Below are 14,606 nucleotides of genomic sequence, written 5' to 3' on the forward strand. Positions count from 1 at the left end.
CTGTAAAATTGTACTTCTACTCCATAATTTAATGCATCAATAATTAAAATCAAAACATATCATATATATTATTCCGAAATGGACCATTCTGCACAATGACTACTTTTATTTTTGGTACTTTAAGTTTATTTTGATGCTCGAACTTTTGTACTTTTACTGTTAATACAAATTTAGAATGCAGGACTTTTACTTGTAACAGAGTATTCCTACACTCTGGTACTTCTACTTACTCAAGTACAAGATCTGAGTACTTCTACTTTTACTCAAGTACACAATCTGAGTACTTTTATTTGAAAAAATAAGGTTTGAGTCATTTTCTAACCACAGATTATAACTTTAATCTGTAAGTCTTGGTACAGGAATGAGAAGAATGCAGGTTCAGATGAAGGAGCACATATCTTGGTATTTGAAATGATCCCTGGTGGTTTTATGACTTGAAACAAGCCTTCAGTGTGGCACTAAAATGGTCTCTTGACTGCATTGCCAATGCCAGATTAAAGAGTAACGTGCTGCTTCATTCCCTTGGCAGCGCGACAGACTGTAGCTCCGTCTCAAAAAGATATACATGACCTGACGGGGGGTTCACTGACTTCATGGAGATTGAGCAGGGCACAGTAGTGGAAGAAGTAGAAAATACATATTTGGCTATAGTATACATAGCTAAACATCAGTATTCACATACTCTATTGCAACTTTAAGACAGTATACATTGTATGTATTCAAGTGAAACTACTTGTAGCTGCAAAAATAAGTACTCACGCAAAATGCTCCTCTCAGTTTATTTTATTTACATTATATTATTGAACAGTTACTATTCTACACAAGTTGATAATACTGATGCATTTTCATGTAAGCAGAGTTTAATCATGTCAAATGGGAGCTTAGACAACTTCATGCAAGTGTTCAATAGTTACATCTTTAGCAGGGCATTATATTTTCTTAGGAAATCATTTGTGTTACAAGTTGACCTCAAATGTATTGGAGTCCCTACAGTACAAGTGGAGTCAGCACAACATTTCCCTCTCAAATATAGCAGGTTATCATTACATTCAAATGCATAGGTAACACTAGTACCTCACGATGTAACTTAACTTGAGTAAATGTAATTAGAAGGAGCTCGGCTTGAATATGGGTTGAAGGTTTTGAACGACACGTATAGCAACTTTTATGCGATAGCGCCTCTCGTGTAGTGTCTTGCCATAAGTTACACAACCAAAATGCACTGTTCAATTCTGAGACAACGTTCATACTGTCCTCTTATCTCAGTATTGTTGCTGCTGGTCGCCTCATGCTGGCCCCTCTCAGTGGGGTGAGATGAGTGTGATGGGGGGCGGAGATGAGTGTGATTTGGGGTGTTTGCCTTTTTATGGCCAGGCTCAGCTGTGGAGAACCAGAGCAGCTGCCCCACTGAGGGGGATCTGAGGGGGATAGCCCACCACGTTCTGCCCCTACAACGCAATAATCTGAGCACTGTTGAAGAAAACATCATCTAGATTATGTTAGGGCTGCTCGATTATGGCAAAAATCATAATCTCGATTATTTGGGTCAATAATTGATATCACGATTATTAAAAACGATTATCCATTTACTTTGAAAACCTCAATTTATTGAGAAAAAAAATGTGAACAGTATGTTTTTAACAGTTGATTACCGTGAATTTTAAGTATAATTCAACTGAAAAATCAATTTAAAAAAAAAGTTATTTAAAAAAAAAAAAAGTAATAATAATAAAAATATTATCGTTTTATTTCGATTACAATGTAATCGTTGCAAGCCATAATCGTAATTGCGATTAAAATACGATTTAATTGAGCAGCCCTAGATGATGTGCTACTTTTCCTATTTCTGTCATGTACTGTATCGGTGGCTTTATCCTAACACCTGCTAACTAAGATATTCAATATGAAAAGCCATGGTAATGCTGCACACAGTAGAGCTATTCAACTCTTGTGATGACTGATATTGACTTGACAAAAATGCAAAACAGAATTGGAGCCTGTATGCAAATGGTCTTTGGTGCTAATAGCACTGTCACACCAGTATGTGGCAATGCTAGTATATAACCAGGAGATGGAGAACTCACTGTAAACAGCTTCCTGTAAACTGAGCTTGTTTTTGATTGACCCTCCTCACATGCTCAGAGCAGCTCCTGAACAAACATGTTGTACTCCCTGAATACTCAGACTCTTCTAGAAGCTACATGGTTTTATGGAGCTGTGGCTCATTGCAGAGAATAAATCAAAATGTATTTTAGTAGATGATGCTTGGATTTCTACATTATTTTTGGAAATCTTCGTGGGTCTAGACTCAAATATATCAGCAAACACCCAATGGTTTATTATGAGGCCCCCAGAGGATGAACCCTTTTGTATTAAAGGTCGCCTATTATGCTGTTTTTAATCAATATATTACAGGTCTCAGATATATAACAAACATGTCTCTGAAGTGTTTGGCTCAAACACCAAACAGATCATTGCAGCATTACCCATAATCCCCTCTGTTTCAGCCCTGTTTCAAAAGTGCTGATTCTCTGTCTGTTACTTTAGATGAAAATAAGGAGCCCCTCCCCACGCCCCTCTGAGAGATATTTGGTTAAGAAGAACACAACTGGTGCTCTAGGACAGTGCTTCTCAAAGTGTGGTCCGCAGACCACTGGTGGTCCGTGGGCGCCCCCTAGTGGTCCGTGAGTATATTGGTAACATTTCACATTTTAAATAAATAAATACATTTAAGTTTTCTGCACTCTCGCGGGAATATCTCCGTAATGGAGCGAGCTTAAGTTTAACTTTCGATTGCATGATATCGCCCAGCGCAACACCTTCATCACACATGTTGCCACTTGTTACTACCATTTTCAGGCGATTTGTTCTAAAAAACGATGTGATTTTGGATATTTGTGGAGTTAGGTGGTCCGCGAGTGCTTTTTTATTGGTTAAGTGGTCCTTGGTATGAAAAAGTTTGAGAAACACTGCTCTAGGAGGAGATTCAGGTGATATGGTGGGGGGGGGGGGGGGGGTTCCTTGGTTGGTGATTGGCTAATGGTTACACAAGCCAATAAATCGTTATGAAATCATAAAGTGGCCAAAATCTGATCAGCTCATTTTCAGACAGGTTTTTATAGAAATGGATCAGGACAAAAAGAGAGAGAATCTTTGTTCCTGAAACTTTCAGAGTCTCTTTAAACGGAGGGGACACATGTTGATGTAGAAGAGACATGAAGAAGAGGGGACAAATGTTGATGTAGAAGAGACATGAAGAAGAGGGGACACATGTTGATGTAGAACAGACATGGAGAAGAGGGGACACATGTTGATGTAGAAGAGGCATGAAGAAGAGGAGACACATGTGGATGTAGAAGAGACATGAAGAAGAGGGGACACATGTTGATGTAGAAGAGACATGAAGAAGAGGGGACACATGTTGATGTAGAAGAGACATGAACAAGTGGATTTTGCACAATAGGTGACCTTTAAGTGATCCCCTGATCATTTCCTCAAATGCCACCATGAGGTTAATGTTTTTTTTGTGAAATATCGATCAGATAGATTGCCATACATTTTGGTTTTTACATTCATTTCCCCCAAAGGATTTTAAAATATCTTGCTGAACTCCGTACATTTTAATCTAGGGCAATACTCAGGTCAACACTTTGTTTCAGCTGTAATTTGTGTTTGGTTCTGAATGCAAATGCTAGCATGCTAACTTAACCAAGACGCTAGCATTTCACTTATCTCCTGGAGGTTTTAACTCTGCTTTAGTAGGTTCAATTAGTCACAGTTTATAAACAGCACTTCTCATCATTTGCTTGTCTACCAATAAACTAGTAACATGGCTCCCAAATACAGGAATAGATCCCCTCATCAACCATTTCAGGGAATATAAAATAACATTCCCCTCCCTCCCTCCCTTCAGGATGTTACTAAAGTCCTCTGACTAACAGCATTTTATTCCCCTGAGTCTTTTGTCCTGAGCATATACCTGCTGGTCATGAGTTTGGCCCAGCTTATACTGACAGAGTCAAGATGAAACGGCCATAGGGTCCCTTTTCCCCTTATAGCTGTGTATGCTGTCTGTCACACTGATCTCTATGTCCTCGTCTCTCATAGCAGGGACATTGTTTCCACACCTCGGCTATTTCCCTCCCTCTCATCTCCACCTCTCTTCTTCACCCGAGAGCATAAATCTCTGCACGCTATTCTTGTGTCTGGCTGGTAAACACATCGATTGTAAGTTGCTCAGTCCTTGCGACTGTTGGAGCGTTTAGCTAAGCTTCATCTGGGTGTGAATGTGCAGGAAAAGATAACTGCTTAAACATGAAGATGGAGAACAGATGCTATAATTATTGCTCCACTCTTTCAGACATTGAATACATGACTGAATGAAAGGGTACTATGCAGGGAAATGTCATTACCCCCTCCCACGTACGTTAAAAGCAATCACTTACACAGAAGTTAATTGTTTTTCCAGGGTTGTGACTGAGGCCTGTCTGCCCTTCAGGAGAGCAGAAATATCCCTCTGTGGTATCTGCACTGTACTCCGCTGAATTGTTGAACCCATGTGCGCAATGTGTGCCGAGTTCTTTGGGCAGAGGACAGGAGCTTTATTACAACCTTTAAACTAATCTCAGTAAGGAGATACCTGTGTATTTTAGGAAAAGAATGGTCATCTCCAATGATAATCCAAGATGAGCCTTTGAAGCAGGTTGATACTCAGGCAGTGGGAACTTGTGTCTTGTTTGTTCAAGTGTTTTTGTTGATTCTTCTACTGTATGTTATATTTACCATGTGGGACAGCGTGTGTCTGCTATTCTTTTCAGCTTGTGAGTCAGTGTGTTTGTCATTATGGTGTGTATACTTCATTTGCAAGTAGGGATGTCCCGATCACCTTTTTTTGCTCCCGATCCGATTCCGATCATTTGATTTTGACAATTTGCCGATACCGATTTTTCCCGATCCGATCTTTATGCAATGCATTAAGAGGGAAAAAAAGCATTCAAGTTGTCCCTTAAGGTTATTTTTTTATTTAAATTGGATATTCTATCCAACATGGATATAGCTTCTTTCTTTCACAGCAGCATTGGATCAGTTCAGTTGTGCAGCATTGGATCAAAACAAAATAAAGCTTATCAGTACTCGTTAGCTTACTGCTACAATTAGACACTGCGCCCACTCTGTTGCCAGATTTGAGAGAAATAAGCAACCAGGTCTATGAAAACAAGCCCCAAAGAAGCAACACATACATGATGTTGTGTCATTTGAAACCAAAACTAAGGCCTCAGGATGACTTTAAGACTTGAACATGGTCATTTTTGTTTTGTAACATTGAATACAAAATTAAAAAAAAGTATTTAAAAAAAAAAAAAAAATCCCGATCCCCAATTTTTTTCTCCCGATTCCGATCTTTTGAAAATCACGTGATCGGCTCCGATCCCCGATCACGTGATCGGATCGAGACATCTCTATTTGCAAGTCTTTTGCCTTAAATATACATATCTAACCGGATTTAAATATGTGCAAATATGGCACGAACCACTATTTGCTTGGCTGCGCAGTTAGTGTTGCATTTCAATCTTGCTCGGTGCTTTGACAATTACTTGGAGGGATGGGCAGTACATTGATATTAAATCAATATCGTGATCTGAGGCTAAATATCATAATATGGCATGATTGTTGTCTTTCCCTGGTTGTTAAGACGATATAACAGTTAAGTAATGTCCTTTTCTGAACTGTTGTAGTTTAATATTAGCTTATTCCCGCTAAGTCATTATATCCATATTAGCTATGATTATTTCTTAACATTTTCAAAAACGGTAGTGACATATGTGAAAGCATCAATGGTTAACCCTACAACATCGTCACAATATTGATATTGACGTATTTGATAAAAGTGATTGTTATAAACGATTTTCTCCATATTAGTTACCCAACTCTAATTACGTAGTTAGTTATAGACTTATTGTTTAAAGTTTAAATTCCACAAAAGCCATCCTTTTGTGAATTCAACCCAGAAGCATGTAGCCAACTTAATGTAAATATATGACTTGTTTTTTAATAGTTGTGATATTCACAGCTTCTAAACACCTTATCTTAATAATAATAACTTAGATTTATATAGCGGCTTTCATGGGACCCAAGTTCGCTTTACAGAAAAACAGGAGTAAACTAAAAACAGTCAAACAAACAAAACAACAAATAAACTAGGGACCGAATCAGAGTACAGTTGTAGCCGTGCTTGTCAGCTGTGGTCGGAGCATCTCCTCTGCGCTGTGAGTTCTTGGGTAACCTGACAGAATATTGTGACAGGAAGGCTTTTTGTTTTGTTGCGTTGCTCAGCTGGCTCCTCTCACTTACTTAGTGACCACAGAGACATACCAGTGGGGGGGGGTTTACACTCTCAGCCCCCAGCATGTTAGGTGTTCTCCCCAAATCCCTCCCACTCATGCCTGGAAATGGACACTACCGGTGTATTTATAGCCCCTGAGCACAAGCGAGCTCTGTATCCAAAACACGGTGAGATTCAGATCCAGAGTCGCGCTGAGCTTCGCTGTCGTAGTTTCTAGACTGGTGTACCGAACGTGCCTGGAGGGGCTCATCAGGTAGGGGAAACAACACCATTTAATGTGTTTCAGTCAGTAGGCTGTTACGTTGCCTACCACATGTTTGGTTGTGTACATTCTTAAAGTAACCTCTGAAGGAAATGAGGTTTGTAGAAATGTAAATTCTCTGTTTTTGATCTTTGTTTTTTTATATTGATACTTAATAGTTGTTGAACGTTATAATAACTATTTCTCTATTCCCTTACCATTAAAGACCACTGTGTATACATTTGTGTTTGACTTGTACAGCTTACATGGTGTAAGTGCTGCTGCCACTATCTGACAGAATCGTCAAGCGTCGGAAAAGTAATCGTCAACTGCTTTGATAATCCTTAAATCCTTTGTACATTTTTAAGTAGCAATGACAAAAATCCAGACTTCCAGTTCCTCTATTGTGAGGATTTGCTGATTTTCTTGGTCTTAAGGGTTGTCGAATAAAAAAAGTTTGGGTTTTTGACGTTTTCTTGTCATAACAAGTAATTTGAGAACTCGTCCTTTTCGAAAATGATGTGTTTTTTTCACTAATGTTTTGATATTACGTGGACGAATCTTTTCTTGATGAACAAAAACAATCAGCATATTTATCGATACGGAAAGTATTGTCCTACATGGTGTGTAACATAAAGCGGTGTGTAATTTGTTGGGCTGTAATTTGATGTAGTGTATCTGGTGTTTATCTGTTTTTAGATTAAATCACCATTCTGACCACAACACCCGAGACCGAGACACCAGAGAGAGGAGCGATGGAGAAGCCAGTGTTGCAGACCCAACCGTCCACCCTTCCTTTTTTCGACACGTCCCACGCCTTCAACCTGCTGCGGGGGATCCATGAACTCCGTGCAGAGCGAAAGTTTTTCGATGTGACTTTGTGTGCTGAGGGCCGCGAGTTCCACTGTCACCGCACAGTGTTGGCCGCCGCCAGCACTTACTTCAGAGCGATGTTCGCAGGGACTCTGAAGGAGAGCGCTATGGACCGAGTCGTGCTTCACGAGGTGTCAGGGGAGCTCTTAGGTCTTCTGGTGGACTTCTGCTACACGGGGAGGGTCACCGTCACTCAGGATAACGTGGACGTCCTGCTGAAGACGGCCGACCTGTTTCAGTTCCCCTCGGTCAAAGACGCCTGCTGTGCGTTCCTGGAGCAGCGGCTGGACGTCACCAACTGCTTAGACATCCAGGACTTTGCCGAGGCGTTCGCCTGCAGAGAGCTGGCCACCAGCGCTCGCCGCTTTGGCCTCAAAAACATAATGGAGCTGGCCAAAGGGCTGGACTTTGAGCGGTTGCCTTGGAAGCGCCTCCTGGAGTTTATGTCGGACGATGAGCTTTGCGTGAACAAGGAGGAGGCGGTGTATCAGATCGCGGTGCACTGGGTGAAGGCCGACATGAAGCGGAGGCTGCACTACTGGCCCGAGCTGCTCCAGCAGATCCGCCTGCCCTTCGTCCGGAGGTTCTTCCTGCTGGCCCACGTGGAGAGCGACCCGCTGGTCTACCTGTCGCCCACCTGCCTCCGCATGGTGAACGAGGCTCGCAGCTTCCAGTCCTGCGAGTACGACCGCCACGACCGGCCGTGCCACAGGATGCGTCCGCGGGCGTCCACGGGGCTCGCAGAGATCCTGGTGGTGGTGGGGGGGTGCGACCAGGACTGTGACGAGCTGGTCACGGTGGACTGCTACAACCCGCAGACCGGACAGTGGAGGTACCTGGCCGAGTTCCCCGACCACCTGGGAGGAGGCTACAGCATAGCAGCCCTCGGAAACGATATGTATGTCACAGGTGAGTCATCCAAACACCTTTTCTTTTAGGGCTGCATTAACCATTATCCTAATCCCATTATGAACAAGTGCAATACTCAAATCTGAGGGAGAACAATATATATGTTAAAGGTTACTTTTTTGAATGGAGCCCTACAAGTCTTTCATTTCCTACAGACTTCAGAAAACACATTTGTTTGATACATATCCTTATTGAGGAAACCCATATAGATTACAGAGGATGTAGAGACTGTATATGTACAGTAGCACTGATGATAATGTAATCCATCTTTCAGTTACATTTCTTTATCTGGTGTCTCAATTCCAAAAGATCAGTCCACAGACAGCCTGCGGTGGAAACAGAGTGTGTGTGTGTCAGAGTCGCTGTAGCGTGAACGCTGTAGATTTCCATCTCCGCTCCTTCATCTCATGAAATGGCCGTTGGGCTTATAAATAAACTGCAGGCTCTTTGGCTAGTGGGTGTCTGTGTCTGTGTGAACAAAGTAAAGGTAAGCAGGACACGGTGTGCTGCCAGGACAGCAGTACGGTTAATATCTTCATCGTTGAGGGATAGCCCGAGACTTTCAATCAGGGACACGTCTCCTGTTTAAAACTAGTGTAACACTGTGAGCTCAGTTCTGTGATAACAGCAGCACATGGTTGCATAGCATTATTCTATTGTATTATATATAATAGATTTATATGTCAAATAATGAAGGTCCATCCAGCTTTTTTTTTAGGTTTCAAGTTTTGAGATGACACCTAGATACCCATTTACTAGACTTTGATATTTCAGTTTCGTTGAACGGAGTATTGCTTATTACTTTAACATTGGACCAATTAAGGAATGTATTTCAACAGGTGTTTTTGTTTCATTTAATGTATGCAGGCAAATAGTGGGACACAGCTTATTGGACTTATCATTTCGATCATTTCTGGGGATTTTACATTTGCTATTATGTGTATAATATGGAGATTTATACAAATATTGTAAAAAATATCCATAATAATATTGTGATTTCAAACATGTCCCCCAACCCTAATGTTTATTCAGGAGGATTAGAACGGTCTTACATTTCCTGTTGAGGGGATTTCATTTGTATTCAAATACCCAGAGGAAAGCAGACACAGCCTTACATCCTATTACCTGGAGGAATGGGAATAATCTGCTTTTCCCTTTGCCGTATAATATCATTTGCATCTTTTATTCACCATGATGCAGAAAAAAAGTGAGACATCCCCTGGTGCATATTAACCATGTCCGTAAACCAAATATGAATACATATATTAAGTGTTGGGGAATCATTTGCTTAGGTAATCAACCTTTGACACAGTTCATCATTTTCTCCTTTTTCTTATCGCTGCTATCTCGTAAGGAGGGGCAGCTCGGGCGCATTGTTGTTGCCAGCTTATGACCGGGCACAAGCTGACATTTATTATTGTTCAGGGACATCGAGAAGCCCTTCCTTTATCTGGAACGTAGGTTCGCTGGCGCACATTCTTTTCTATGGACGACAGCTCTAGTTAGATTCAGGGTCCATATGTGTTTAGTCTCGCTGATGAAGAATGTTGATTATCACTCTCTGAACTAGTTAAAACCTCGAGCTGCAGAAGGGGTCTTCAGAATTCATCTCAACCGTGTGGTCAACTCGTGGCTCGGGACATGTCTTGTGAATTCTCCGGCCGAAGCTCCAAATAAACCGTCAGAAGTTTCCCCCACGTTAAGGATCCGTCTGCATGCTTTAGAAAACCTAACACACATTACTTAAAGGAAAGCTGGCAGTTTTCATGGAGTTTTTGAAACAGAATGTTGGTAATGATCAATAAAACCAAAGACCGGGGGGGGGGGGGGGGGTAGCCCACGTCATATTCTTTCAGATGTCTTTCAGATTTCTGTACTTTGTTATCCCTGTATCATCTGTATACTGACCTGGGTTTATTTACATGCCTATTCATTTGATTGTACACTGTATCTGCGTTTTATGTACGTGTAATGTTCGTTATATTTGAGAACTTTAGGGCTGCCCTCGACTAAAGATTTTAGACTAATCGTCACACGTCTATGATACATTATGATTATAAATATATAAAAAAAAAAAAAAATTGCCCAAAATGGTTTCTTTTTCAAAGGCTGATAAAGTATTAAAAAAAATATATATATTAAAGTATTATTATGAAGTACATATAAGCACTGTATCTGCCACCTCGACCCACCGTTTTATGTACGTGTAATGTTCGTTATATTTGAGAACTTTAGGGCTGCCCTCGACTAAAGATTTTAGACTAATCGTCACACGTTTATGATACATTATGATTATTAAAAAAATATTTTAAAAAAATGTTCTCCCAAAATGGTTTCAGTTTCAAAGGCTGATAAAGAGCGTTATTATAACAGCATGGTACGTTGTGCTTCACATCAATTATAAAATAAAACTGTAATAATGAACCTTTGACATTTAAATTGTAGGATTTGGAATAATCTGCTTCTTTCCTTTGCCGTATAATATTTACTACTCTAGCTTTCAGACTCTGATCAACAACCCCCCCCCCCCCTTTACTCGCACTTGGATTAGGACTACTGTTTATGTTGTTCTCTTTGTACTGTTTCTGATTTTATGTAAAGCGTCTTTGAGCATTAGGAAAAGCGCTATATAAATCCAATGTATTATTATTTGAATCTTCTATGCACCATATTAACCATGTCCGTGTCCTCCAGGCGGCTCTGATGGCTCGCGCCTCTACGACGGCGTGTGGCGCTACAAGTCGAGCGTGAACGAGTGGACGGAGGCGGCGCCCATGCTGAAGCCGAGGGAGTACCACAGCTCGGTGGTGGTGAAGGGCCAGCTGTACGTGGTGGCGTCCGACAGCACGGAGCGCTACGACCACGCTCTGGACTGCTGGGAGGCCCTGCCCCCCATGCTGCACCCCATGGACAACTGCTCCACCACCACCTGCAGCGGGCGGCTGTACGCCATCGGCTCGCTCACCGGGGACGAGACCATGGCCATCCAGAGCTATGACGCTGAGTCCAACCGCTGGACTCTGGTCAGCTGCGGACAGATGCCCCCCTGGTCCTTCACTCCCAAAACTGTGACGCTCAAAAGCCTCATCTACTTCATCAGGTGAGGAGGGAAGTGTTCAGTTACACGTCTCAACTTAGCAGACCAGATATTGATAATCACGAATGATCGAAGTTTATTTATTCCAGGACAGATCTAAATACATTTGAGGTAGTTGTACTCGTGTGCATGTTTTCCACTTTTTGCTGCTTCTTCTTCACCAATCAATTTGATTACTTTTGTTACCAGTCACTTGTGTGAAAGTGTGAAACTGCTAAAGATGAAAATAGTTGTTTTGACATTTCCCCTCTTAATCTCAAACATTTATTTATTCAAATGTCTTTGGTAGAAAGAAAGGGGACATGAAAAAAATCCAACTGTATCTTTCCTTCTTTCTCCTTCCATTAGTGGAGGGGGCCAACCCCTATGTTGGGAATTAACCACCTAAAAATAGTTTTATAAAGTATTTCTATCACTTGTATTACTTACTGTGCAATGCAGCATTCAGTATAAGATATTAAACTGCAATATATCAGTCACGGGTTTATTTTCTGCATGTTCTACTTTTAACTCATAATACCTTCAATTTAAATTGTTTCCTTTTAACATTGTTATAGTTACGTTAAGGCTCTGAGTACTTTCACTTCTCGTATGCTTCATAATAAAGGCATGTGGACTATATGAACTATTAAACACTCATTCTGGTGTTCTACCACATGGGTGCGCTAACTGCCCAGCTTCCCGCTGTGAGAAGAAAGCTTGTTAAAATAGAAGATGTGGTGATTTGTTAAATACAAAATGACCGTACAAAATATCCTACTCATGTTATAGAAGTGATAATTCAAAGGCTCTGAGTAAAAAACCAGTTCAATTATTACTCCATCTCACGAACATGAAGTATACTATTTTGAGAATAGGGGACATAATAAGTCCAGAAAGAAACATTGGCTCATACTAAATAGTTGTTGCGACCCTCAGTGAAGTTAGCGTGTCTACATCTGACTGCTCTGACCATGGTGTGTTTCTATTTGCAGGGATGACTCGGCCGAGGTGGATGTTTATAATCCTCAAAAGAACGAGTGGGACAAAATTAGTCCGATGACCCAGGTTTGTATTTCACATTCGACCCTAGCATGCTTTAAAACTAACCAGTTAGCTCTCTAATAGCTCTGACCCATAATCAGGGGTCAACGACACTGCAGTCAATTCAAATATGATCATCGTAAATACATGAACGACTGCCGCTTGTCACGGTTTTTAATGTAAAATATGACTTATGACTGAATATGCTCAATAAATAGACAAATAATACTTGTAGTTGAATTATTAAAATGTAGAAAATATTAATGTATTTTAAAAAAAAGAAATATTTTCCTACCACAAATCATTTGTTAAAATCTGAATTTATTTAGACTTTTTTTTTTTACATTTCAACTTTTTAGATTGTATTTAATTATACGTTCATTATGACATTTCCATATGATAATGAGATGTGTCTATTCATGTCAGTGATTGTCAGCTTCATTTTGGGGCTCCATATATAAAAAACTACATGTATTATATATTTATGAATTCAATGACTAAATCTAGTATATTTGTTGGGGCTCCATTTTCTTTTTCTCAATCTTGTGTCTTTCATCAAGGTCCATGTAGGAGGCAGTGTGTCGGCGCTGGGCGGTAAACTGTACGTCTCCGGGGGTTACGACAACACGTTCGAGCTGTCGGACGTGGTGGAGACGTTCGACCCGACGACGCGCTGCTGGACCCCGGCCGGGCGCCTGCCGCAGCCCACCTTCTGGCACGGCAGCGTCAGCATATTCCGACAGTTCATGCCGCAGGTCAGCAGCGCGTTCGCACCCGCCGAAATCCCCGAGTCGAACGCCATCCACCTGCACCGGCACCACCGGCACCTAGCGCTCCAAAACCTCAACAACAATCTCAACCAGAACCAGAACCAGGACGTGAACCCAGCGCACTGATCGGACCCAGACCCCTGTTACATTGAAAGACTTATCCCCCTCATGTAGCAACGCTGTGGGGTTTCTCGGACTTGTTTTGTCTAACTACGTTGATACAAAAGTACTGTTGGCAGTTGCATTGTGGGAAATGTAGGCAACAAAGAAGGAAATTGCCATGGCTCTTTCTTTAAGTTAAAAAAAGAATGTGTGTATCTGCTGAGTGATTTCCAAAATGTTATATTTTCTTCCATGGCCCCCTTCCCACTTCCAAAGTTTCCCTAAAACCAGGGCCTGTAGTCTTTGCCTTATCCTGCTTCCAAGCAGACAAGCAAACCAAAAACGCATCTAACTATATATAGTTATTATTAACTATATCTCTAGCTAAAAATATCTCTTGTTCCTTTTTCTAAGAAGAGTCTGTCAGTTTACAGCGCTACAATGCTAAACCAATGTTCTCCTTTTACAATTGGCCCGGAGCAAGAGCCAAATATTTGTTCAGAAACAGCAACGATCAGTTTACATTCCAAACACGACAATCGCAATTGATACGTATTACTAAACAGCCTTATGGCTTCACATGAAGGGTTGAGATATATTGTACTCAGAGTTGAGTCATCTTTTGTAGGATTTCAGGACGGCTGCATTGTTTGAATGACTTGTAACAGGTTGATATACCATTGAGTGATATTTAGACATGTACTCCTGACTCTTGGACTAAGCTTTATAACCAGAAGTAGAATGTGCATGAAGAATTTTATTTAAGATTTGTATTTTTTTGTGGTTTTGTATTTTTATTCATGGATATATTTGTGCTGTGGTTGCTTAGATGTCCCCGCCTATCAGTTGCAACAAGAAAAGTAACGCGTTAGTGATGGGTGGTCGGTCGGTCGGTAACTGGAAGTGCAAAAGAATCTCAATTTGTTCTCATGTAGTTTCGTTTCATGTTTTTATGATATTCTTTTCCTAGTTTTCACACAAGTTTGTGAATCACTTTTGTAAATACAGTATATTCCTAACCTAGCGTACTGTGTTTGTAAAATGTTTACAATGTGGTTAGCATAAATTGAACTGCAGACAGGAGAGTTCATTAGCCCAGTCACATTTGATTAGCTGTTAGCATGTTGCTAATATATTTCTTATAAACAGTGGATAGTAGTTGCAGCTGAGTGGGACAATATTTTTATAAATAGGAGTCTGCTAAAGCATTCACTTATAAAGCTGTGTATTTTAACATAAAACAATAAC

General features: G+C 40.8%; 1 protein-coding gene across 7 annotated transcripts in view; it reads left to right on the plus strand.

Moving 5' to 3' along the window:
• The window catches only part of klhl21 (kelch-like family member 21), a 95,600-nt gene extending 81,223 nt beyond the window's left edge, over positions 1-14,377 (plus strand). For 3 of the 7 annotated variants that reach the window (XM_079674811.1, XM_079674812.1, XM_079674816.1), the window contains 4 exons: positions 7,284-8,366; positions 11,061-11,466; positions 12,438-12,510; positions 13,047-14,377. In XM_079674811.1, the coding sequence (XP_079530937.1) occupies positions 7,340-8,366; positions 11,061-11,466; positions 12,438-12,510; positions 13,047-13,382 (1,842 nt within the window). In that variant the 5' untranslated portion in view covers positions 7,284-7,339 and the 3' untranslated portion in view covers positions 13,383-14,377. Of the gene's footprint in view, positions 1-2,547; positions 2,697-5,703; positions 6,597-7,283; positions 8,367-11,060; positions 11,467-12,437; positions 12,511-13,046 lie in introns of those variants that run through there. The other 4 variants (XM_079674810.1, XM_079674814.1, XM_079674813.1 and 1 more) reach the window with 4 other exon arrangements.
• Positions 14,378-14,606: the final 229 nt, after the last annotated feature.

This window comes from Notothenia rossii (genome assembly GCF_949606895.1).
Source record: "Notothenia rossii genome assembly, chromosome: 4".
NCBI classification, from domain to species: domain Eukaryota; kingdom Metazoa; phylum Chordata; class Actinopteri; order Perciformes; family Nototheniidae; genus Notothenia; species Notothenia rossii.